The sequence below is a fragment of the Rhinoderma darwinii genome, chromosome 4 (assembly GCF_050947455.1).
Source record: "Rhinoderma darwinii isolate aRhiDar2 chromosome 4, aRhiDar2.hap1, whole genome shotgun sequence".
Lineage (NCBI taxonomy): Eukaryota > Metazoa > Chordata > Amphibia > Anura > Rhinodermatidae > Rhinoderma > Rhinoderma darwinii.
The window spans coordinates 393,943,517-393,970,459 of NC_134690.1; the positions used below are offsets into that span (position 1 = coordinate 393,943,517).

Consider the following 26,943-nt stretch of genomic DNA (forward strand, 5'->3'; position numbering starts at 1 on the left):
AGAGATTTATTATAGTATATATTTTTTCATTAGGCATTATGGTGGCATTATACTGGGTATGGGGGGCTGCTATGTGGCAATATAGTGTATGGGGGCAGCTATGGGGTCATTATACTGTGTGGGGGCAATTATGGGGCATTATACTGTGTGGGGGCAGCTATTGGGGCATTATGCTGTGTGGGGGCCACTAAGAGGTCATTAAACTTTATGGGACAAGCACTGGGTTGGGGTCCACTCAGATGTGTTTCGTCCCCCTGTGCTAAACCCCACAGTCCTGCTGAAACAGGAAAAGGCCTAACCCCAAAAGCTACGGTTCCGTCTTTTTTTTTTCTACGCCAAGAATAGTGCTGCAGACTGCACACAAAAATGTCCGACAGAACCCCAGACAGACTCCTAATGTGAATAGAGCTTTAGGTTTTTTGTAATAGACATGAAAGTTCCCATACACTTACAGCAAGCATAGTAAGTATTGAAAATAATAAGACATCGCTACCTCGTTACAAAAGAATAAGAAAGTTACAGAACATTCTATTTAAATCAAATGAGAAAACAAGCAACAAGATGATATGATATTTGAATTCTTTTTTTTGGGCATAACACATAACACGTCATTTCTGATCTCACGCTTAAGTTTGCATATTTATTTATGAGGTAGAGGCTTTTCATTGTAATTTTCCTGAAGAAGGCAGATAATATGACCAGGGTGGCACAGGGATGATTTCCTACTGTTTAGATTTGGAAATACCCCCTTTGAGCATTTCAGGAAAAAATACAGTAAAAAAGGATGAAATTCTTTCTGCCACCACTAGGAGGAGTTCACTGCATATGAATTTATTATGGAGTTCGATGGGATCTGTAAAAAATCTCTATGGATGGAGCTCCCCCTAGTGGCAGCTGCAGGAAAATAGAATTTTATCATGTTACACTATGGATGTCTGAAGGTATCCGGTGGATTTGGAGTTTTTTTAGAAGAAGAAAAAAACCTGAAACATAGCCCTACCCTAATCCACCCACAAAACCTCCCAGAAGAGAACACTTTCTGCCACATTTGCATTAACCGCGCCTCTATCACGGGTGCATTTTGCACGAGAATCATACGAAACACAGGGAGGTTTGGATATATGATGTTGATAGCAACATCTATAGCAGCATTGCCCATCATCTAGCGCTATATTATTACTGCTGATGCCATCACCAAGTTTCGATGGGGCATTTATTGGCTGATCACTTGCCTTGCTCAGAATAATTGTAGGGCCTGCTGGGACCTGTAGTTCCACACCATGATAGCTGAATTGGCAAAATTAATCTTATTGCCACCTGTGCTGTTATTTTAAATATCTCTGTAGTGGAAACCCAGAACAGCCGCACCAGGAGGATCTGTAATGGAGCCTGTTTCTAGACCTAATCCCAGACAGAACCTGCTGGGAGTTGTAGTTTTGGTGTTGTTACTCATCCATTCCTATAGATTTTGTTTATACAATGTGTAATCCCACGGGAAAGTTATTTTTTTTATTATTGTTTCTGATGAATCCTATCAGTACACCATCCCTCTAATAACATGTACACATCCCAATATAAAGACATAAGACATTCTACTTATTAGATTTTTATTGATTGGTCCATTGGAAGAAAAAAAAAAAAGTCACATAAAACTGTACAAAAAATTACACTGTATTGCTGTGATGGGATTGGTTAAAAACAATTATTTAGTGATCCGCTCTTGGCATCAGTCTCGAATTATACCCTAGACAAGTGATCTGCGTCCTGAGGCTCTCCAGCGGTTGTGAAACTACAAATCCCAGCATGCTCAGACAGCCATGGGCTTGTTGGGCATGCTGGGAATTGTAGTTTTGCAACAAAGTGGACAGCTAAGTTGCAGACCACTGCTCTTGAATGTCAACCTAGGACAGCGGTCCCCAACCAGGGGTCAAGAGCATGCTAAGAGTTGTCATTTTACAAAAACTGAGGAGCCACAGGTGGAGAGACCACTAAGAGGATAGTACCACCCGTAGACGATGCATCACCGGATCAGCTGTGATGCTGCTACATCTAGTGAAGACCCGTTTCATGTTTAGGGCACCAGCGCTTGTTTGACAGATTCTGGAACCCGGGAGGCGTAGTAGTTGAAATTGCGCAGAGCAGCGAGAACCCCGGCTGAGTTCATGTGTTTCACATCTTTGTGGTATTCAAACGTGTTACCGTGGATATCGGTGAGAGTACCTAGGAAAGACAAGGGTAAGAGATACGTGAGTAAACCAAAACGGGCATGATCACAGGACGGCCCTCGGGTCTGGACTGCCTACATAGTCACAACGCGGGGGTCCACAGTGAACAAATAAATGGAAACTCCTTCCTTTAAGAGTACGTCCGCACGTAGAATAAACACTGAAACAAACAATTTCCGTGTGAAAATTCCTGCTGCGGCCCCTTCAATGGTTTTCCCTGCACAATGGCCCTCCTGGCCCCTGGGAGCCGCGAAAAGAGCCGTGTGGCAGTTCCCTGCGCAGAGGATGACTGGGAGCACCGCTGTGTAGGGCAAAACAGTGAAGGTGCCACATGGCTAAACTGGCGCTGTAGCCCATTCATTCTCTGGATTGGTGGGGGTCCCCGCCGTTTAGAAAAGTCATGGCATATCCTTTCTATTATGGGAATACGTGATCAGTATTGCAATGGTTTACGGGTTACGCAACCAAGGTCAGAAGTTTCTAGGAGTTCAACTTCGGCTGGGGGGTCAAACGTTCAGGTAAAAATGCGTTGTTTTTTTAAAGAAAAAAAAAATTAACCACGGCACAACTGCGCTGTTTTGCCGCAGTTTTTGTAAATTGTGGCAAAGTCACGCTTTTTTTCCACGGTTCACAGAAAAAAAAATGCATTTTGATTGCGACGTGTGAATCCAGGAAGGTGAAGTTGTTCCAAGAATTTTAGGTGTGGTCACCTAAATGTCTGCAGTCATTAATTCCTGCGGTCAGTGAATAGAAACAGTCAGGGTATGTTCACACGAGGGCGTCCGTAACGGATGAAATTACGGGGATGTTTCAGCCTGAAAACATCCCCGTAATTTCAGCCGTACCGGCATGTGCAGGCGCTTGAACGCCGCGTCCATTACGGACGTAATTGGCGCTGCTATTCATTGGAGTCAATGAATAACGGCTCCAATTACGGCCAAAGAAGTGACAGGTCACTTCTTTGACGCGGGCGTCTATTTACGCGCCGTCATTTGACAGCGGCGCGTAAATTACGCCTCGTGTGAACAGACAAACGTCTGCCCATTGCTTTCAATGGGCAGATGTTTGTCAGCGCTATTGAGGCGCTATTTTCGGACGTAATTCGGGGCAAAAAAGCCCGAATTACATCCGTAATTAGTGCGTGTGAACATACCCTTAGTATTTATATCCAATAGCAACAAAAACCTGTCCTGATCGTAACACAACTGCACAGCTCGTTACAGTGTATCAGAGCTTTCTCTTGTTACGAGTCAGGCACCTGTGTCTGCAGGACATGATCGGCTGCTATTCAGCCTCTGGAATTATACAGAGATCTGTTCACATCTACGTTGGAGATTATCATTGAAGGTTTCATAAAAGGTTTCTGTCGCTTTTGATGGAAAGAATAGCGCAGCATGCATCGCTAGACTTGCCGCCAAAATGATGGAAACCTCGACAGACCTATTATATGTCAATTTATACGACGCATCCAGCACAAGTTATGGCTTCCACTGAAACAGAAGCCATAGTGCAGATGTGAACAGAGCCTAAGCCAATGCAGTTTATTTATCACAATGTGCTTAAACTTCCAAAGGAAACCCCCCCCCCCCCCCCCTCCGCACCTTCTTCATCATCATGTTCAGCACAGGTCACCCCTTTTCCAAAAAGTTACATGCACAGCTGGTTGGATGTACAACTGAACATAACACAGAATGACATACAGCGTATTGGGGAGATGTAAAGGACGCTAGAAAGAATAAGGCCAAGGTCGTATCCCAGAGGTCGCTGCTGACTTACCTCCCACTGCATGCAGGATCGCCTCGGGGGCGCACGTGTCCCACTTTTTGCAGCCAGGACTGGCAAACACGTAGGCAGAGGCCTGACCTTCAATCAGCTGAATGATCTGAAACAGATATTACGCTCACTGTAAACGGTCACTCATTCAACTCATGGAAATGCGTATAAATAAATGTCCACGAGCCGTCTTCTTACATCTGGATATTCAAAATTCTTTCGAGCTGTTTTTTTTATCTCGTTTTCGGAAAGCTGGGTGAAACCACTGGCCTTCATTACAGCTCCAACAGGATTTGTCACCCTGCTCTACTAAGCCCCTGAATGGCAAATCTACCTACTAATGTGACAATATGGAAGAGCGGGACGTAACACGTCCTAACTAAGAAAACTCAACAGTCACGATTCCCAGAAAACTGAGTGATAACACTTGGAGGAATGGGAATAGGAGCAATAAAGGTGGTCACCCACAATTCTGATATTTGTAATTATCGGAAATGCAAATCCTAAAAGTCATTAAGAAATGCTAGTTTAGCTCGGAGGCTTGCAGAACTATGAATGCAGCTCAAGAGCAAATCAAAATAAATGTAAGTAATGTAGCGTATGTACACAGTGACTCCACCAGCAGAATAGTGAGTGCAGCTCTGGAGTATAATACATTATGTAACTCAGGATCAGTATAAGATAAGTAATGTAATGTATGTACACAGTGACTCCACCAGCAGAATAGTGAGTGCAGCTCTGGAGTATAATACAGGATGTAACTCAGGATCAGTACAGGATAAGTAATGTAATGTATGTACACAGTGACTACACCAGCAGAATAGTGAGTGTAGCTCTGGAGTATAATACAGGATGTAACTCAGGATCAGTACAGGATAAGTAATGTAATGTATGTACACAGTGACTCCACCAGCAGAATAGTGAGTGCAGCTCTGGAGTATAATACATTATGTAACTCAGGATCAGTATAAGATAAGTAATGTAATGTATGTACACAGTGACTCCACCAGCAGAGTAGTGAGTGCAGCTCTGGAGTATAATACAGGATGTAACTCAGGATCAGTACAGGATAAGTAATGTGATGTATGTACACAGTAACTCCACCAGCAGAATAGTGAGTGTAGCTCTGGAGTATAATACAGGATGTAACTCAGGATCAGTACAGGATAAGTAATGTAATGTATGTACACAGTGACTACACCAGCAGAATAGTGAGTGCAGCTCTGGAGTATAATACCGGATGTAACTCAAAATCAATACAAGATAAGTAATGTATGTACAAGCCTACTCAGCAGTTCAGCTTGTGTTCAAGTTTCATATTACTCACTTAAAGAGGATCTGTAATTTTTTTTCTGACATGCCTGTATTTGAAAATACTCCTCCGTTATTCCTTCTAGAAATTTATGAATAAATTGACAACTGGGTGTTACCATACCCCTTGTCAAAGCCACGTGACCCTACACAGTCTAAAGCTTCCCACACACGAGCGTGTTCAGTCCGTGATATACGGACAGCACGTCGCAGTATTTCCCGGACCGAACACACTGCAGGGAGGAACGCTACTAGAATCATAGTTATGTACGAAGCCCGGAGTCTCTGCCTCGCTGTGGGAAAACTGTCCTGTGCTGAAAACAATTACAGTAAGGGACAGTTTTCCCCCAGCGAGGCAGAGACTCCGGGTATCGTACACTGATTGGACATTGTACACACCTCCAACTGGTAAAACCCAGTTGTCAAATTATTCATACATTTCGAGGAGGAATAACAGAGGAACGGCACAACGCAGAGTTCTAAGAGAAGATGCTCCAGAATTGTTATTTGATGGGGAGTACAAGAATTTACTAAAGCAGATAATGTCGGGAAAGATGATTGGTTTTCTTTTTGAGACAACCTCTTTAACTGGTTCCCGACCGCTGGCTGTATTTTTACGGCCAGCGGTCAGGGTCCTTAAAACCTTTTTACGGCTCGGGTTTTAACTTGCTGCCCGCGCGTTCGGGCAGCTGAATGTTGGGTCTCCAGCTGTCAGTGACTGCCGGGGACCCTGAGGAGAAGATAGAAGCAGCTTTCGCTGCTTCTGTCTTCTCTGATGATTTGTACACAGCGCTCAATGAACGCTGTGTATATGAATAGAGGCAGCAGCAGCGCTGTCTCTATTCCTCCCAGTGATCATGTGACTGGTCACATGATCGCCGGGTGCCGTTAGTGGCAGACTGTTGCTGGGTCTTACTAGAACCAGCACAGCCCAGTTAGTGACAATCGTCACTATGAGAGTGCAGCTCCAGTTACAGTGGAAAAGATGGTGTAAAAGAAAGAAAAAAAATATATAAAGTTCCCCAAAGGTCTTCTTTGACCTTTGAGGGACAGACCATAGTAATAAAAAACTAGTAAAGTAAAGTACAAAAAAAAATTAATAATAAATACACATAAAATACCCACCCCAAAAAAAACTGTTCCCCCCCGCCAATCATTGTTGCTGACCTAATTACCCTAATATAGACATGTAATATATAAAAATTTACGGTAGACAATGACGATCACAAATAAAAGGTCTACTTTAGGGTAAAACTATGTTATTACCAAAAAAAAATAGCTGAAACCTAAAAAAGCTTATTTTTTTACTATTATTTTCAAACTTTATGAATAAAAATTCTAAAATAGCGAAAAAGGTGTGTATAAAAACGATAAAAAAAGAAACCTGCATTGTCTATGGAAAAAATGTCGCAAAAATCACGTCGGTAGCCCAACAAATAAAAAAAGTTATAGCCATTTAACTAACACGTGCTAAAAAGGGCTAAACGGTGTCTGGTCCTGAAGGCTCAAAATAGCCCGGACCTGAACTGGTTAAAGAGGACCTCTTTTTGCAAGAAAGCTAGCCTGACGATCAACTGATCTCAGCGATCTCGGCTTCTCGGACCCCGACAATCGGCTAGCCATACAGGAAGTATGACCAGTAAGGTCTGTCAGAGCGGGTGCCGCTGATAATTTACATCTCTCCACTCTGGCCCGTAGAGGTAGGGTCACAAGCAGGGGAACCCTCTATGATTTCTATGTGCCCTATCAGGTGAGACAACCCCTTTAACAAGCATTATTATTTTCAACACCAGACGCTCATCACCTTATTTCCAGCACCTCCTACGCGGACTACTTTACTGGGGTTGATGGCAGCGATGCAGTCATTCACCAGCTTGCTGCTGTGTGATCTAGTAGTGGTGACTATGTGTTGACCTTCAGGAACTTCTTTCAGCTCAAAACCAAATGCTCCAATGCCCAGGACTCCCCAAATAGTTCTTCCCAGCACAACGTTGTCACCAGCCTGAAATTATATAGTCATAGAAAAAAACATGTTATACGATCCCGTGATATACCAGGGTTAAAGACACACAAGGAGATAGCGGGTCACCAAGGACAGGCACAGTTCCACAAGTGCGCCATATGCAATATATTTGTGATCACATATAAACAACTTATTTTGGCGTGACTGGCACCAAGTGAAATAACCGGCACCAATTGGTTCCCAATCCTATCTAATTCCAGTCTACTGTTCTGCAAGCTGTGGCTCTCTAGCTGTTGTGAAACTACAACTCCCAGAATGTGGTGATAGCAGGGAAAAGAAGTAAAAATAGGGGACGCCTGAGAAAGGGGGACAGCGAGGTAGCATCCGTCAAGGACTAAGCGACGCTTTTAACTATGTCCCAGATGAGCGTCAGTACAGAGCACGACCCAATTATGTGAACGTTTCCCTCCTCCCACCTCAGTGGAGAGCCAAGAAATTAAGGCTGATTACCCCCCCCCCCCCCTCTCGATATCTTGAGAATACGGAGGATTAGGCCGTCTACTTTTTTCTTCTGTTTAGAATAGAGGGATAAGCCCACACCAACACTACATATAGTCTTATATAAATTCTCCATTTTATGCTGAATTATCAGATTACTACAGCAGAAAAAAAAAATCTAAAATTACCTGGTAATTATAGTAGGGCTGGTTTATCACCCCGGCAATTGCTTTTCCTTCATAGGCAATCCCAATCAGAACAGTTACATGATCCAGGAGACCTGCAGAGTAAAAGGTTAATAAGGTCATTAAGGTTTTCCAGTCCCTAAAAATTGATGGCCTGTACTCAGGATAGGCCATCAATATCTGATCGGTCGGGGTCGACTGCTGGGACCCCGCAGATCAGCAGTTTTAAAGGGGTCGCAGCGCTCGTACGAGTGTTGCTTCCCCTTCATTCCGGTCACTGCTCACACTGTGAATCGTCGACACAGCAGTAGCGGCGGTTCACATTATTACAACCTTCTCCCATTCAAGTGAATAGGAGAAGACTAATACTGTGAACCGTCGCTACAAGCATGTCAGCGATTCACAGTGTGAGCAGTAAGGGAAATGAAGGGGAAGCAGCGTTCTCATGAGCACTGCGGCCCCTTGAAAACAGCTGAACGGCGGAGGTCCCTGCAGTCGGACCCCCGCCGATCAAATTTTATGGCTTATCCTGTCTCGAAGGGGACGCAGCGCTCATGAGACGCGCTGCTTTGCCTTCATTTCCCTTACTGCTCACACTGTGAATCGCTGACGCGCTTGTAGCGGCGGTTCACGGTATTACAGCCTTCTCCTATGCACTTAAATGGGAGAAGGTTGTAAAGCCCCAGGCACACGACCATTTTTTTCATCCATCCGTAAATACTGTCCGTAAATACGGATCCGTAGCCATTTATAGTCATCCGTAAATCATCCGCATTTACGGAAACGTGTCAGTAGATACGGTCCGTATTTACGGATCCACTAAACAGAACAGGGAGGAATCTAGGATAATCCCCTGGCGTTGCTATGCAACGTTTCCGTAATTACGGACAGCTACGGATGCACATCTCTAGCCATCCGTAATTACGGAAGCGCCCATAGACTTCTATGGAGAGTCCGTGACATAATCAGGGTTAAAAAAAGGACATGTTCTATCATTTCTACGGCACTGATACCCATCCGTAAAAATACGGAAAGGTGTCTGCAGCCCATAGAAATTAATGAGTCTGTAATTACGGATGAAAAATACGGTCATGTGCATGGGGCCTTGTGGACTGCCCACAGCCGATCTGCGGGGTCCCGGCAGTTGGACCCCGACCGATCAGATATTGATGGCCTATCCTGAGGATAGGCCATCAATTTTTAGGGACTGGAAAACCCCTTTAAGCAAGAACCTCAGGTACAGACCGAAGTGTCACAATTCAGTAAAATATTCTGAAGAATGCACATACTCTCTCTCCATGTTTGCTGAGTGGGCGGTCCCTTCCTGGTGTGATGTCAGAGATGTCCTGTGTGCTCTGAGCCAATCAGATATCTTCCCCTGCTGTTCCCTCCTCTCCTCTCACACACACACACAGGAGAGATACTGCAGCAGCATTCCCCTCCTCCCGGTCTTCTCTTTACTGTATTACTATAGATGGATTTTTTTGATGACTGAGGAGGTTTCTGAACTACAAGTAGGGACAGGGGCTCTGCCAGAAGCAGAGGAAGATTTACGGATTTATGCAAACGATTATAATGATTCACGCTTTACCCATTGTAGAATCAATTCTGTAACTTCCTCATCATTTTCAAGATTTCTGATTACTGTCACTGAATATTCATATTGAAATTAAGGGGTTTAAAACCTGTACCGAGCAATACTTCTCACAGCTGAGAGTTTGCTACAATTCAGCAGCACAAATCTTTCTCCTGTCATGGTTTGCTACAATGTATCAGTCTGAAATCCCGGTTGTATAGATCACAGGGGATTGTCTAGACTGGATAAATTTTTAACAAACACTCAGCTGTAAGAAGTCTGTACAAGTTTCCAGTCCTTGGATGTGCACAAGACTGTTTCCATTCACAGACATCAAACAGAGATCTTGAAAACGCAAAAATTATAGCACACAAAGTAAATAAGAAAGTTGCAGAATCTTTATTATACGACAGTTAATTATATACAGAAAACCCCAAGTTACAAACAGAAGTGAGGCAGGAACCCACCTTCTGTATATTCTTTAGTGCCATCCAGAGGGTCCACCCATACCACCAACTACAGACAAAAAGAAAACCACATACTGATATTAGCAATCCATTTATTACAATACATATATGTGTACTGGTAGTAAACACCATCGTAAAGCATAAACATAAGGCTGGGTTCACACGACCTATTTTCAGACGTAAACGAGGCGTATTATGCCTCGTTTTACGTCTGAAAATAGGGCTACAATACGTCGGCAAACATCTGCCCATTCATTTGAATGGGTTTGCCGACGTACTGTGCCGACGACCTGTCGTTTACACGTCGTCGTTTGACAGCTGTCAAAAGACGACGCGTAAAATTACAGCCTCGTCAAAAGAAGTGCAGGACACTTATATACATTATATGCAGGACACTTCTTGGGACGTTTTTGGAGCCGTTTTCTCATAGACTATTGAAAACAGCTCCAAAAACGGCGCGAAAACGGCCCGAAAAACGCCGCGAAAAACGTGAGGGTATGTGCACACGGTGAGAGGCTTTTACGGCTGAAATGACAGACTGTTTTCAGGAGAAAACAGCTGCCTCGTTTCAGCCGTAAAAGCTCCTCCTCGTATTTTGCGAGGCGTCTGTGACGCTCGTAAATCTTGAGCTGCTCTTCATTGAGTTCAATGAAGAACGGCTCAAATTACGTTGCAAAGAAGTGTCCCGCATATAATGTATAGAAGTGTCCCGCATATAATGTATATAAGTGTCCCGCATATAATGTATAGAAGTGTCCCGCATATAATGTATAGAAGTGTCCCGCATATAATGTATATAAGTGTCCCGCATATAATGTATATAAGTGTCCCGCATATAATGTATATAAGTGTCCCGCATATAATGTATATAAGTGTCCCGCATATAATGTATATAAGTGTCCCGCATATAATGTATTTAAGTGTCCCGCATATAATGTATATAAGTGTCCCGCATATAATGTATATAAGTGTCCCGCATATAATGTATATAAGTGTCCCGCATATAATGTATATAAGTGTCCCGCATATAATGTATATAAGTGTCCCGCATATAATGTATATAAGTGTCCCGCATATAATATATATAAGTGTCCCGCATATAATATATATAAGTGTCCCGCATATAATGTATATAAGTGTCCCGCATATAATGTATATAAGTGTCCCGCATATAATGTATATAAGTGTCCCGCATATAATGTATATAAGTGTCCCGCATATAATGTATATAAGTGTCCCGCATATAATGTATATAAGTGTCCCGCATATAATGTATATAAGTGTCCCGCATATAATGTATATAAGTGTCCCGCATATAATGTATATAAGTGTCCCGCATATAATGTATATAAGTGTCCCGCATATAATGTATATAAGTGTCCCGCATATAATGTATATAAGTGTCCCGCATATAATGTATATAAGTGTCCCGCATATAATGTATATAAGTGTCCCGCATATAATATATATAAGTGTCCCGCATATAATGTATATAAGTGTCCCGCATATAATGTATATAAGTGTCCCGCATATAATGTATATAAGTGTCCCGCATATAATGTATATAAGTGTCCCGCATATAATGTATATAAGTGTCCCGCATATAATGTATATAAGTGTCCCGCATATAATGTATATAAGTGTCCCGCATATAATGTATATAAGTGTCCCGCATATAATGTATATAAGTGTCCCGCATATAATGTATATAAGTGTCCCGCATATAATGTATATAAGTGTCCCGCATATAATGTATAGAAGTGTCCCGCATATAATGTATAGAAGTGTCCCGCATATAATGTATAGAAGTGTCCCGCATATAATGTATAGAAGTGTCCCGCATATAATGTATAGAAGTGTCCCGCATATAATGTATATAAGTGTCCCGCATATAATGTATATAAGTGTCCCGCATATAATGTATATAAGTGTCCCGCATATAATGTATATAAGTGTCCTGCATATAATGTATATAAGTGTCCCGCATATAATGTATATAAGTGTCCCGCATATAATGTATATAAGTGTCCCGCATATAATGTATATAAGTGTCCCGCATATAATGTATATAAGTGTCCCGCATATAATGTATATAAGTGTCCCGCATATAATGTATATAAGTGTCCCGCATATAATGTATATAAGTGTCCCGCATATAATGTATATAAGTGTCCCGCATATAATGTATATAAGTGTCCCGCATATAATGTATATAAGTGTCCCGCATATAATGTATATAAGTGTCCCGCATATAATGTATATAAGTGTCCCGCATATAATGTATATAAGTGTCCCGCATATAATGTATATAAGTGTCCCGCATATAATGTATATAAGTGTCCCGCATATAATGTATATAAATGTCCCGCATATAATGTATATAAGTGTCCCGCATATAATGTATATAAGTGTCCCGCATATAATGTATATAAGTGTCCCGCATATAATGTATATAAGTGTCCCGCATATAATGTATATAAGTGTCCCGCATATAATGTATATAAGTGTCCCGCATATAATGTATATAAGTGCCCCGCATATAATGTATATAAGTGCCCCGCATATAATGTATATAAGTGTCCCGCATATAATGTATATAAGTGTCCCGCATATAATGTATATAAGTGTCCCGAACATAATGTATATAAGTGTCCCGCATATAATGTATATAAGTGTCCCGCATATAATGTATATAAGTGTCCCGCATATAATGTATATAAGTGTCCCGCATATAATGTATATAAGTGTCCCGCATATAATGTATATAAGTGTCCCGCATATAATGTATATAAGTGTCCCGCATATAATGTATATAAGTGTCCCGCATATAATGTATATAAGTGTCCCGCATATAATGTATATATGTGTCCCGCATATAATGTATAGAAGTGTCCCGCATATAATGTATATAAGTGTCCCGCATATAATGTATATAAGTGTCCTGCATATAATGTATATAAGTGTCCTGCATATAATGTATATGTGTCCCGCATATAATGTATATAAGTGTCCCGCATATAATGTATAGAAGTGTCCCGCATATAATGTATATAAGTGTCCTGCACTTCTTTTGACGAGGCTGTATTTTTACTTTGACAGCTGTCAAACGACGACGCGTAAATGACAGGTCGTCTGCACAGTACGTCGGCAAACCCATTCAAATGAATGGGCAGATGTTTGCCGACGTATTGTAGCCGTATTTTCAGGCGTAAAACGAGGCATAATACGCCTTGTTTACGTCTGAAAATAGGCTGGGTTCACACGACCTGAGTTGCTCAAAAAACGTCTGAAAATCAGGTGCTGTTTTCCCTTGAAAACAGCTCCGTATTTTCAGACGTTTTTGGCTCAGCGTGTGAACATACCCTAACTGAAAATGATGGGCACGGCGGTGGTACAAACATGAGCATCTCTGCCATGTAATAGAACCGAATGTTGGATTCCAATCAGGACACGATCTGAAGACTACAAAGGCGTTGCATGTTTGTTTTGAGTCCCATCTTACAGTCTAAACTGAAAAGATGGGTAAATTGGGCCTAGAACATATGTGCTGGCATCAGTGATCCAGCTTTTATAGACTTCTGAATGGCAAATCTGCCAACCCATGCAGTGGTACAGGTCCAGGGGTATTTATAGCTGCATAACTAAATTCAACAGTCTGGGCAAGCCACGTGACAGCCCTGCGGGAGCTATCCCAAATATATATATATATATATATATATATATATATATATATATATATATATGTCTCCATAGAACACTGGGGCTATATATATATATATATAGCAAAATAATAATATTCATGTTCAAATTGTAGAACTATAATCCCCAGCATGCCTTTTCAATTAAAGACTACTTCTTATAATGTTTAGGGTCATGTGGTAATTCTTTATAATGATTAGTGCTGTTTTGTTTTTTTAAAGGGGTCGTAGCTCAATTTTTCTAACACAGAGCTGCAAATCCCCTGCAAAAAGAAGCAAAATTATAAAATTCCTGATATCCGCAGCCACCACTAGGGGGAGCTAATTGCATTTTTTTTATTGAATCTAAAAAACAAAGTTAGCTCCCCCTATTGGTGGCTGCAGGCAGGAATATTTTTTTTTTCCATTAAAATCAATGGTCTATGCAGGAGATTTGAAGCTCTGTATCAGAAAAACAGAGCTCTGATCACTATAAAGATATATTAAGAAATTATTCAGTACAGCATTTTGGACCTATTTAAAGAAGAAATCAAAACGGTGTCCAAGGCTGGACATTCATTTTAAGTCCTCAAGTCAGTCAATTCACTACCATTAAAATCAAATTGCATCTACCTATAGAATATTGAATTGTCCATGTAAAATGATGTCATGTCGGGTTTAACCCATTCAGGCAGTTTACGTAGACAATAGTCTTCAATTTATTATTCCTATTCAGATCCATTTTATACTCGAGGACATTAGTTAATAGATAATCCAATATTATTCCATTATCAGAGCAACGGTTGCAAAACAAAAGATCAATAAATGATCGCAGTGATTAATAGTTTGGGATTTTGTTCACATCAGTAAGTAGAATTGGCATTAAAAATCTTTACCGGATTATTTCACTTCTCTTCTTGCAGCATTTGTACGAGCCAATCATTTTCTCCTGTCTATGGCAAGTTTTAGTGGACATTGCAGGATTGGAGAGATCAGGTTGCTTGGTAACGGCCTGACTTCCTGTTTGGGTGACCACCACTAGAACGCATACAGCTACCTGTACAGAAGTAGTCACAGTAACTGCTAGCTGCTATACTATAGACCTTTCTTAGGTCTTTCTCACTCAATACACAAAAGTATTTTATTTAATCGATATGTGTGAAAAAAAATCAGCAAGGAGCTTTAAAATAATTTGATGTCAGTACCGTCGGGCGATCCTGGCTGATTTTTAGCCCTTCTCCTTTAGGGCACAGCTATGATCATTGACACTAGAGTAGCTTCATTGTCTAAAGCAGAGAACCCCAACCTTTTCTGGCTTTAGTGCAAAGTTATAGCAACACTATGATATCCCTGGTGCCACTAGGGCACAATACTACTTGGAGCTGCCAAGAGCTGGGAGCCACATGTAAGTCCTGAGCCACTGGTCTAATGGGTATCTGATGTAGTCTGGGAAAAAAACAGCCTCATTAATGGTTTAGGCTGATGCGAAGTCCACCATACTTTACACTGCACCTTAGATTGGCTGCTACCGATAAACACAAGCTGTGCCTTCCATGCACTGCCTTCCTGCTATCTTTCATTGAAAAAAAGAACATAATGATATAAAATGACATGTAAGATTATCAGGAGGCTGTCACACATTTATATAGGAAATTGGCCCTGCAATGAAAGTGGCCATACACCTTAGTCGGCCGAACGAGCACCCCCCCCCCGGCCATATAGAGGCACGCCCGGCTCAGCAGAGCGTGCATGTGTTGTCAATGGTAAGAGTGGGAAAAACCTGCCATCAGACACCTATAGCAGTAGTTTATCTCCCATGAGAACAAAGGATCGTTATATGGAAATCCGACATGCCCGATCCTTCATTCCCCTGACATCGGCCATCTGGGAGAGTCAGGACACCGCCATATCATTAGATGGTTGGCCGGTCCAACCAAAATCGGCATGTGAGGCTGACGGTCATCTAATGTATATGGGCACCTTAAGGGGGGATCCTGAAGATTAAATTTAATGTATAAAACAATGGCGGATCTGATGATGACAGGGGACGCTGGTTACCTCTTCTTCTTTGATGTCGTTGTATTGTGATGGAAACGTGGCCTTCAGTACTTCTTCTGACTGTCCAGTCTCGATCTGCTCTTCAGATACTTCTTCAAAGGGCAAATCCTGTGCAGCAGGAAGAAAAGCAGCAGACATGTCTAATATTTCAGGGGCATTATTATCCAGAACAATTGTTACTAAATGTAAATCCGGATCTAGAACGTTCGGTCTGTAAATTCTATTTACTTCCATTGGATTCATTGCATATGGCGACTGTCAGGCCGTTCTTCCTAATCCGTTGTCTGGCATAACAAGGATCGACTAAAAGGATTTTGACCTGTGTACTGCTTTTGTTCCACCAGAGATAAGCGGAGACAATGGAGTCCTGTGGCCACTTATCTCCAAATGTTCATGTAGAGGGAAAGGTGATAACGGTCAGCCAAACTATTGCATTCAATCAAGCTTTTTGGAAAATGCATTCTTCTCTTATTATTGACCATGTGGCCTCTGAAAAGAGCGGAGACGTCAAGAGCCGGGTTTTCCTAGCACCGATGCCACAGTTTTAGCTATTAGTGGGGGTCACTGCGGCCAGACCCCACCAATAATACATTTATGACATATCCTAGCAATATGCCATCATTGGGGGAGATTTACTATGCCAGTGGCAGGCAACCTATCTTGTATGTCATGCCGATATAAAAAAAAATCAATGAAAGTCATATAAGATAAAAGGTTACCACATATGTGACATAAGCCAATTAATCAGGTAATTAAACTTACATTTCAGTGTGACCCTTGTCCCTGACTTACTTTGCAAGATGATTTATCTACGATGCATATGAGGCTACTGAAGAACAGCTGCGGGGGGAGGGGAGGTGCACACAGGAGAGACCTCAGCTACTGAACACCATCTAGGGGGAACTGCACACAGAAGAGCGAGTGGCTACTGAACACCAGCTTCAGAGGGTGCACATAGGACAGACTGCGGCTACTGAACACCAGCTTGAGAGGGTGCACATAGGAGAGACTGCGGCTACTGAACATCAGCTTGGGGCATGCACATGAAAGAGAGTGCGATTGCGAAACACCAGTTGGGGGGGGGGGTGCACATAGGAGAGACCACGGCTACTGAACACCAGCTTGGGTATGGGGGTGCACATGGGAGAACTACAAACTTTTGCTAAGTTTTTACTTTACAGAGCGGTTACTGAACTCCGTCCTTGCGTGGAGAGAGCGGTGCTGCATTGTGTGTTTGCCCAGTGCTCAGAAGCGACAAACACAATGAAGCGCCGCTCTCTGTCCTGGCGATCAGTGCCGCCAAGCAGATAATGAAGCGCCGCTCTCTCCTTACGTGTTAAGAGCCGCCAAGAACACAACGGCACTGGACACTGGGAGAGGGAAATGTGCCAGCAAACTATGCCCCACATGCCAGCTGTGGCACTAGGGTCACAGGTTGCTGACCCCTGTACTTTGCAATATGCAAAAGTCTGTCAAGAATTGCGCCACAAAAGTGGAATCCAGCGTGTTATTGATGTAAAGTATGTATGCACAGAGTGTTATTACCTGTAAAGGTTCTAGGGCGACCCCTGATAACTGCTGCTCAGGACCTGAACGGGAAGCCGTTGTGGAGGAGCCTCCTGTATGAAGGACCCCCAGGGATCTCTAGAACGGCACGGATCACGTAACGTCTCTTTCATACTGCGTTTATGGTCTTTGTTTGATGTTTACGCCGTAAACATTAAACGGAGGCTGTGACTGATACCCAATAGCAGCATCCTTCACCCATAGCCTATAATTAACGAATACGTCATGAAATCTCATGGCCTTTCCATGACGTATATGTTAAATGGATACCATCGTAGCTTATGGGTGACTAATACCACTACTAGGCATCCATCATGGCATCCGTTTAACGGCTTTATCATAAAAATCTATTTAAAAGCTCATGACGTATACATTAAACAGATGCCATATAGCAGCGTCCATCACTCATAGGAATCATGTTAAAATATATATATATACGGCGCAGCATAACTTTTTTTGCAGGTTGCTTCTGGAAAGAATAGCGTAGACGACTATGTTCTATTATTCAGCAAAAAAACAACAAAAAAAACCTGTATCCCTGACAAATACTGCCTGAGAGAGCTCATGACACTTTTTTGGCCTGCGTCGGTATAATGGGAGCCTATGGGTAGGTTTGACGTATGAGCCGGATGCTTTCCCAATTCATACGTCAAACACGCAAGGGAAATGCAGCATGAAAGGGGTCCAAGTATAAATTGGAGCTGGGGTGAGCGCCTTCCCTCTGGGCAAAAGTGGCGTTTTCAACTTTTTAAGGAACTGTCACTTTAAGCTTTAACGAATCAATCAGCTATAAATGCATATTTTACAAGCGTTTCATCATAAATTAGACGAGGTATCTATTAGTTAGACAATCCCTCTTTACACAAATAACCCATTTATATAAATGGACACTGTGTAATGCTACATTTCCCCTGTGGTGGCGCTGCAGTGAAACTGAACACTTACTGATAGATGTACAGATCACAGCTGATCGCTGGGGGTTTCAGCAGGTGGACACTTTGTGTTCTGCTTATTTTCAACAGACCCTTCTAACAAGTAGAGATTCTCCAAAGCGGAGTCAAATGTCAACTAGTGTTAAGAAAAATATACTGTGAGACCCATGTGGGACGGAGCGTGATATCTGTAATTATAGAATATAATGCTGCAATATATAATGGATAATATATCAGTCCAGAAAGTGGCCTTACCTCTTCTCCTATGATGGTTAACTTTGGAAACTTTCTTGCCAGAGATGCACAGATACTTTGCTGGACCAGGCGATCTGCTGCCGTCTGCAGGTCATTAGCGCCAGTCTGGAACACAGAGATATTAGATTTAATAGCACTTTAATATATGGTCACACCGAATTACCAAAACTAGACGCTCTTTGCAGCAGCTCTTATACTAGGACATATATAGCGGCTGGCCTGACGGGCCAAAACTTTTGAACATAATTTTAATGTTTAGCAACAGGTATAATTTACATAAAAAGTTGAGTAACATTGTACATACATTACATATCATGTACTGATACTACGTTACATCCTGTATTATACTCCAGAGCTGCACTCACTATTCTGCTGGTGGAGTCACTGTGTACATACATTACATTACTTATCCTGTACTGATCCTGAGTTACATCCTGTACTATACTCCAGAGCTGCAGTCACTATTCTGCTGGTGGAGTCACTGTGTACATACATTACATTACTTATCCTGTACTGATCCTGAGTTACATCCTGTATTATACTCCAGAGCTGCACTCACTATTCTGCTGGTGTAGTCACTGTGTACATATATTACATTACTTATCCTGTACTGATCCTGAGTTACATCCTGTATTATACTCCAGAGCTGCACTCACTATTCTGCTGGTGGTCACTGTATTGTAAACAGCTCTTGAGTATAATACAGGATGTATCTCAGAAGAAGTACAGGATAAGTAATGTAATGTATGTACACAGTGACTCCACCAGCAGAATAGTTAGTGCAGCTCTGGAGTACAATACAGGATGTAACTCAGGATCAGTACAAGATAAGTAATGTAATGTATGTACACAGTGACTCCACCAGCAGAATAGTGAGTGCAGCTCTGGAGTATAATACAGGATGTAGCTCAGGATCAGTACAGGATAAGTAATGTAATGTGTGTACACAGTGACTCCACCAGCAGAATAGTGAGTGCAGCTCTGGAGTATAATGCAGGATGTAACTCAGGATCAGTACAGGATAAGTAATGTATGTACACAGGTACTCCACCAGCAGAATAGCGAGTGCAGCTCTTGAGTACAATACAGGATGTAACTCAGGATCAGTACAGGATAAGTAATGTATGTACACAGTGACTCCACCAGCAGAATAGTGAGTGCAGCTCTGGAGTATAATACAGGATGTAACTCAGGATAAGTAATCTAATGTATGTACACGGTGACTCCACCAACAGAATAGGGAGTGCAGCTCTGCAATATAATACAGGATGTAACTGTGAGGGTCCTGTAACAGCTTTTGCATTGGGTCCGAGGAGGTCAAGTTGCGCCTCTGGCAAGAGCCATCCACTGTCAATGGAAGGTTTATGTGTTGCATTGCATACATGTAGTAGTGGTGATAAATCACGTTATATATGCATCATCCTGCTTTGTACAACATATTAAATCTGGAAGGATATTACAGTCAATACATCTTTTTATTATGAGCCTTTGAAACTTACCTTTTCAACTATGCCCAGATCTCCACCGCTCATGACATTTCTGACGGTTATTCCGGCTTTATCAGCCACTGAGTGCGCAGAGGCCACCAACCTCGCTAACAATATAGGCGCTGAAGTCATTGTGAATGCTGGCAGGGGATGTGCAGAGAAAACGCATGTTATTGACCATAATTGTAGCATGAACGTACAGATTTCTATGTATGGACCTGTGGTTCCTCTGTTATTCCTCCTAGAAATGTATGAATTAATTGACAACTGGTTGTTACCAGTTGGGGTATGTTCCAGAATTGTTATTTCATGGGGAATAGAAGTATTTACTAAAATAGACATGTCAGGAAATAAAAAAAGTTATTGCTGCCGACATGATGTAAATGCATGGGGACGATCGTTCCTCCACATACTAAATGATCATTGCTCCGTTTTAAGGGAGCACGAGCGCCGATCGACATGCTGTATAGTTGATCAGCGCTCCTTTTAAAAGTGGCAAACATGGGTGAGATCTGCCCAAGTAAAACTACAGCGCCGTGAAAATGATTGGCACACGTGGATTATAATCTGCAGAGCGCAATGTTTGCTGTTAACTTTACTCCAGTGTATAAGAAAACCTGAGTCATGGATTGTGCAATTAAGACAATAAATACAGAGAAAAAGTCTGAAGAAATCAGATATGTCTTTGAAGAATTGGAGAAAAGCTGGAGCGGGTATTAATGATATATATTCCAGCAAACACTGAAAAAAATATATATAAACAAATGTATATACAACGCATGCAAAAACTGAACAGGAACACAGCCCAAGGCCTCATGTACGTGTCGGAATAATGGATCCATGTTGTACATATAGATCAGTAATATGGCAGCCATGGTATTCTATGGTCTAGACTCTATACTTTGTCCAACCGGTGGGGATCCATCTGCTGCACGTTGCTATATCACAGTTGTACTAATATACAAGTAGTTTTCACATTGCTTAGAGCGGAAAATACGTTGCTGTACAGAGGCACCATATGGCGGCACATGGAGTGCCTACTGCTCGGTAACATGGAACCATCGGGACTCTGTGTGCCACCATACAGGCTCTGTGTGCACATGTCTGCCCTACGCACTGGCTACATTCAGATGTGACTACTGCCGGACAACTGATGACCTATCCACCGGATAGGTCATCATCAGTACATGATCAGTGCGGGTCCGACACCCGGAACCTGCACCGATCAGCTGGTCCAGCTGCATTGCACGGGGCCTTAAGCAGATGGCTCCATAAACTGCAGCTCGGCCGCTATTCCGTGACCGATGCCATCTGCTTCCAGCATGGACGTCCTGTGCCTGGAGGAAGCCGGAGCAGCTGATCAGTGCAGTGTCCGGGTGTCGGACCCGCACCGATCATACACTGATGATAACCTATCTGGTGGATAGGTCATTAGTTGTCCGGTAGTGGACAACCCCTTTCATTTCTGAAGATTTAGGCCATGTTCACATGTAGTTTTTTGCCACGGAAACAGCAGCAAAAAACGTCCGAAATTGCCTACCACTGATTTCAATGGGAGGAGGAGGCGGTTTTATTCAGCGAGCAAAAAAAAACGCTCGCAGGAAAAAGAAGCGACATGTCCTATCTCGAGGCGTTTTCCTCCGAAAAAAAAACATTGAAATGAATGGGAGACGGAAAAAAATAATTGTTTTTTTTGCCGCAGTTTTTGACACATTTCTTGATGCGTTTTTTGGCAATAAACGCTGGCGGGTTTTTCCGAACAATGTAAAAAGCGTCTCAAAAAACGCGTAAAAAAACACCTGTGGTGCAAAACGACCTAAAAAAAAAAGCTGATTTTTCCAGGCACAGCTCTGCGAATTGTGTTGCTAATTTCCCACGGAAATTGCAAAAGCTGAGATCTGCAACATAAAATAGGCAAATCCACTATGTGTGAATGGTATTTTATAAAACCCTATTAAAAAACATTGTATTGTAAATTTGTTGCAGATTTTTACTGTGCCTAATCCGCACCAAAAATCAGAGACAAATCCCATAATCTTAATATGCCCTTAAAGTTAAATTGTGCAGATACTTCTAAAAACGTCTGTAGACACAAAAATCTACTAAAGCATCCGCAAAGCAACAACATGCCCATAAACCCACACGATCGCTGCAACCAGTCACTGGTCTCAGTGAATGTACACGGGCACGTCATTGCTGCAGTCATGTAAATAAACAGCGTGGAGAGGACCGGCGCGGCGGCGTGGAACGCCGGGGATCTGTGGACGTGAGTAACGGTTATTTGTTTAATTTTTTGAATGCATCCCTCCTGCCTTGACTAATTTTTTTAATAACTCGGAAAAACCCTTTAAAATACACCACCGTGCGCCAAAGATTTGGAACAAAAAACACGCATAAACTAATCTAACCAAGTAGAGATTACCCCAGTGTAAAACTAACATAGGTTGGAGTGAAATGTGCCAGATTTATTAAGAGGCGAACACCTCTTAATAAATCTGGCAATTTTTCAGCTGTCCGTGTGCCAAATGACAGTAAATCTGTTGGGCTGATAGTGGCCCCTCCCGCTAAGCCCTGCCCCTTTTCCAGCAACTTTTGAAAAGTGTTGAGAAAAGGATAAAATAGCAAAAAGTCCCATATTATTGCGCAAATGTGGCGTGCGCCGAGATTAGAGACTTTTAACACCAGAGTTTTGGTGTAAATGTCTAGTAAGAGGAGCAAAATTCATCATACAGCGTGTGCCACTTTGATAAATCTGGTGCATCTGACTGCCTGGTATAAGTTTCTGCTGTCTAAATGTTAGACAGAATTATTAAATCTGCATGGCACTGGACCATACAAGCGCGGCACACCGGACCATACAAGCATGGCACCTGATCATACAAGCGCGGCGCACCGGATAATTCAAGCGCTGCTCCCCGGATCATACAAGTGCAAGGAAATGGATCATACAAGCGCGGCGCCCCGGATCATACAAGCGCGGCGCATCGGATCATACAAGCGCGGCGCATCGGATCATACAAGCGCGGCTCCCCGGATCATACAAGCGCGGCGCATCGGATCATACAAGCGCGGCGCACCGGATCATACAAGCGCGGCACCCCGGATGATACAAGTGCAAGGAAATGGATTATACAAGCGCGGCGCATCGGATCATACAAGCGCGGCTCCCCGGATCATACAAGCGCGGCGCATCGGATCATACAAGCGCGGCGCACCGGATCATACAAGCGCGGCACCCCGGATGATACAAGTGCAAGGAAATGGATCATACAAGCGCGGCGCATCGGATCATACAAGCGCGGCTCCCCGGATGATACAAGTGCAAGGAAATGGATCATACAAGCGCGGCGCACCGGATCATACAAGCGCGGCGCCCCGGATAATACAAGTGCAAGGAAATGGATCATACAAGCGCTGCTCCCCGGATCATACAAGCGCGGCGCCCCGGATCATACAAGTGCAAGGAAATGGATCATACAAGCGCGGCGCCCCGGATCATACAAGCGCGGCGCATCGGATCATACAAGCGCGGCGCATCGGATCATACAAGCGCGGCTCCCCGGATCATACAAGCGCGGCGCATCGGATCATACAAGCGCGGCTCCCCGGATCATACAAGCGCGGCGCATCGGATCATACAAGCGCGGCACACCGGATCATACAAGCGCGGCGCATCGGATGATACAAGCGCGGCGCACCGGATCATACAAGCGCGGCACCCCGGATGATACAAGTGCAAGGAAATGGATTATACAAGCGCGGCGCATCGGATCATACAAGCGCGGCTCCCCGGATCATACAAGCGCGGCTCCCCGGATCATACAAGCGCGGCGCATCGGATCATACAAGCGCGGCACCCCGGATGATACAAGTGCAAGGAAATGGATCATACAAGCGCGGCGCATCGGATCATACAAGCGCGGCTCCCCGGATGATACAAGTGCAAGGAAATGGATCATACAAGCGCGGCGCCCCGGATCATACAAGCGCGGCGCCCCGGATCATACAAGCGCGGCGCACCGGATCATACAAGCGCGGCGCACCGGATCATACAAGCGCGGCGCACCGGAACATACAAGCGCGGCGCACCGGATCATACAAGCGCAGCACCCCGGATGATACAAGTGCAAGGAAATGGATCATACAAGCGCGGCGCATCGGATCATACAAGCGCGGCTCCCCGGATGATAAAAGTGCAAGGAAATGGATCATACAGGCGCGGCGCCCCGGATCATACAAGCGCCGCGCCCCGGATCATACAACCGCGGCGCACCGGATCATACAAGCGCGGCGCACCGGATCATACAAGCGCGGCGCACCGGATCATACAAGCGCGGCGCACCGGATCATACAAGCGCGGCACCCCGGATGATACAAGTGCAAGGAAATGGATCATACAAGCGCGGCGCATCGGATCATACAAGCGCGGCTCCCCGGATGATACAAGTGCAAGGAAATGGATCATACAAGCGCGGCGCCCCGGATAATACAAGTGCAAGGAAATGGATCATACAAGCGCTGCTCCCCGGATCATACAAGCGCGGCGCCCCGGATCATACAAGTGCAAGGAAATGGATCATACAAGCGCGGCGCCCCGGATCATACAAGTGCAAGGAAATGGATCATACAAGCGCGGCGCATCGGATCATACAAGCGCGGCTCCCCGGATCATACAAGCGCGGCGCATCGGATCATACAAGCGCGGCGCATCGGATCATACAAGCGCGGCGCATCGGATCATACAAGCGCGGCGCACCGGATCATACAAGCGCGGCACCCCGGATGATACAAGTGCAAGGAAATGGATTATACAAGCGCGGCGCATCGGATCATACAAGCGCGGCTCCCCGGATCATACAAGCGCGGCTCCCCGGATCATACAAGCGCGGCGCATCGGATCATACAAGCGCGGCGCACCGGATCATACAAGCGCGGCGCACCGGATCATACAAGCGCGGCGCACCGGATCATACAAGCGCGGCGCACCGGATCATACAAGCGCGGCACCCCGGATGATACAAGTGCAAGGAAATGGATCATACAAGCGCGGCGCATCGGATCATACAAGCGCGGCTCCCCGGATGATACAAGTGCAAGGAAATGGATCATACAAGCACGGCGCACCGGATCATACAAGCGCGGCGCCCCGGATCATACAAGCGCGGCGCCCCGGATCATACAAGCGCGGCGCCCCGGATCATACAAGCGCGGCGCCCCGGATCATACAAGCGCGGCGCCCCGGATCATACAAGCGCGGCGCACCGGATCATACAACCGTGGCGCCCCGGATCATACAAGCGCGGCACACCGGATCATACAAGCGCGGCATAGAATCAATGGCTTCTCCAATCTAACACTTTGCTGGGGAGATCCTAAACTACAGAAATCTCTGATAAGCAGCAATACTGATAACCGCAGCCCCGCTTCTCCTGGGATCGGTGGTGGTCCCACCTCATAGACCTCCTCTGATTTTATCTACTGATCGGACGCCTCCTTCCAGTGTTTCTATCGGTTCTATGCTGCAGATCCTGTAACATTATAAAGCACGTCAGACGCTTCCACATATTTGATTGTTTCCAGTGTGCCCCATAAGAAGTCACTTACCTGCCCGGCGGACGCTGCACAGAGCGGTGATCGTCAGTAAGTGCAGATGTCTATGGAGCATTTCACCCACAGGACACACGACTTCCTATATCAGCGGCGCTGCTCCTGGGTCCTAGAGACATCAGATCTGCTGGCTCGCGCAGTCATCCCTCACAATGACATCAATCCTATTGATCGCCTCTGACTTTGCAAATATTTTACAATACTGCGCTGATATAATGAAATTATAAACAATAACATCATTTGTACATTAGTAATAGTATAATTCCTGCAAACATTAAAGAAAATTTACTTCCAATATATAAAACAAAACACGAGTAATTATAAATCTTTGAGTCGGGTTCTAAAAATTTCTACTTTGCCATTTCATAGTTATATCTGTATCTGGGAAGCCGGGGTATGATAAGTATGGTCACCCAGCTTCCCCAGACTCCTGAACGGCAATCCTGACTATTCTTCAAGACAGATGCAGGAGCGGGGGAGGCATACGGAAAGAGCGAAACTTGCGACTTTTGTGCCGCTTCCACTGCTTACGACACTTTTCTAAATACGTTTATTAAGAGCGTTCTTTATATTAAGACTGGCGACACAGGTCACATGACCAAAGATCGCCGTGTGATTACAATGTCGCACCTTCTGCATCGCAGTGATGTATGTGAATGTGGCCGCGTTGCGACCTTTTTGGCTGTGTGACATGTCTCTGGCCAAAGTCGCCTTAGGCTAGGGCACCGCGGCGATTATACACGTGCCAGTATTGCCTGCTACGTCGTATTGCGACATCAAGTGTAAGTCTATGGGAACGCATGACATCCCATGGTATGTATATTGCGAGAAAGTTTGTGCTGCAATCTCGCAGGTGATCGCATCACAAATTATGATGCGCGATATGCTGCAGTGGTGTCCCAGCTGCATGCCTTTTGTTGTGCAATGTGCCGCCATAGGTCAGTCTTTATATATAAAAGACATAGCCTTACACATAATAATTACAACAACAGTAATAATAATAATAATAATACGTCAGACGAGTAGAACGATTCCTCCACGACAAGGCTCAGGCAGCGCTGACAGAACGCGTGTTGGAAGTTTGGTCCTCGGCGGCCGCCGTCCCTGTCACCTCTCCGCTCGCCGTAGTTTCTCTCAGGAACATGTTGACCGTTGCCCGCTGCCGGCTCCGGTGCCCCCGATATTACTGGAGGGTGAGAGCCGCCTCCGGGCTCAGCAGTAACAATGAGAACCCCGGGCAGAAGAACAAGTACCGGGACACCGTGCTGCTCCCTCACACTGATTTTCCCATACGCCGGAGCCCCGAGGACATTGTCAGCACCGAGCTGCGCCTGCAGGAGGTCAGGAGCCGGGGGACGGGCAT

At 44.2% G+C, this 26,943-nt stretch overlaps 2 protein-coding genes across 3 annotated transcripts in view; one reads left to right on the forward strand and one right to left on the reverse strand.

Moving 5' to 3' along the window:
* Positions 1-1,590: 1,590 nt before the first annotated feature.
* On the reverse strand, positions 1,591-26,743 carry BPNT1 (3'(2'), 5'-bisphosphate nucleotidase 1). 2 transcript variants are annotated; one of them, XM_075863355.1, is made up of 10 exons: positions 26,594-26,743; positions 25,578-25,782; positions 19,986-20,113; positions 18,487-18,591; positions 15,734-15,841; positions 9,999-10,047; positions 7,959-8,050; positions 7,114-7,311; positions 4,002-4,107; positions 1,591-2,220 (listed from the first exon to the last, which is right to left on the reverse strand). In XM_075863355.1, the coding sequence occupies exons 2-10, from the start codon at positions 25,636-25,638 to the stop codon at positions 2,072-2,074; spliced, it is 996 nt and encodes a 331-aa protein (XP_075719470.1). In that variant the 5' UTR covers positions 25,639-25,782; positions 26,594-26,743; the 3' UTR covers positions 1,591-2,071. The 2 variants fall into 2 exon arrangements, with proteins under 2 accessions (XP_075719470.1, XP_075719469.1); XM_075863354.1 differs by having other exon boundaries at positions 25,578-25,787.
* The window catches only part of IARS2 (isoleucyl-tRNA synthetase 2, mitochondrial), a 73,610-nt gene continuing 73,288 nt past the window's right edge, over positions 26,622-26,943 (forward strand). Inside the window, exon 1 of the mRNA XM_075863353.1 lies at positions 26,622-26,920. Coding sequence (XP_075719468.1) covers positions 26,723-26,920 — 198 coding nt within the window. The 5' untranslated portion in view covers positions 26,622-26,722. The remainder of the gene's footprint in view (positions 26,921-26,943) is intronic.

Excerpts from the sequence above, each read along its gene's own strand:
- BPNT1 (XM_075863355.1), bottom strand. The coding sequence starts at position 25,638 with ATGCTCCATAGACATCTGCACTTACTGACGATCACCGCTCTGTGCAGC. Across the intron at positions 18,592-19,985 it reads ATCTGGGCATAGTTGAAAAG|ACTGGCGCTAATGACCTGCA; the intron begins GTAAGTTTCAAA and ends TCTGTGTTCCAG. Across the intron at positions 15,842-18,486 it reads TAACCATCATAGGAGAAGAG|GATTTGCCCTTTGAAGAAGT; the intron begins GTAAGGCCACTT and ends CCTGCTGCACAG.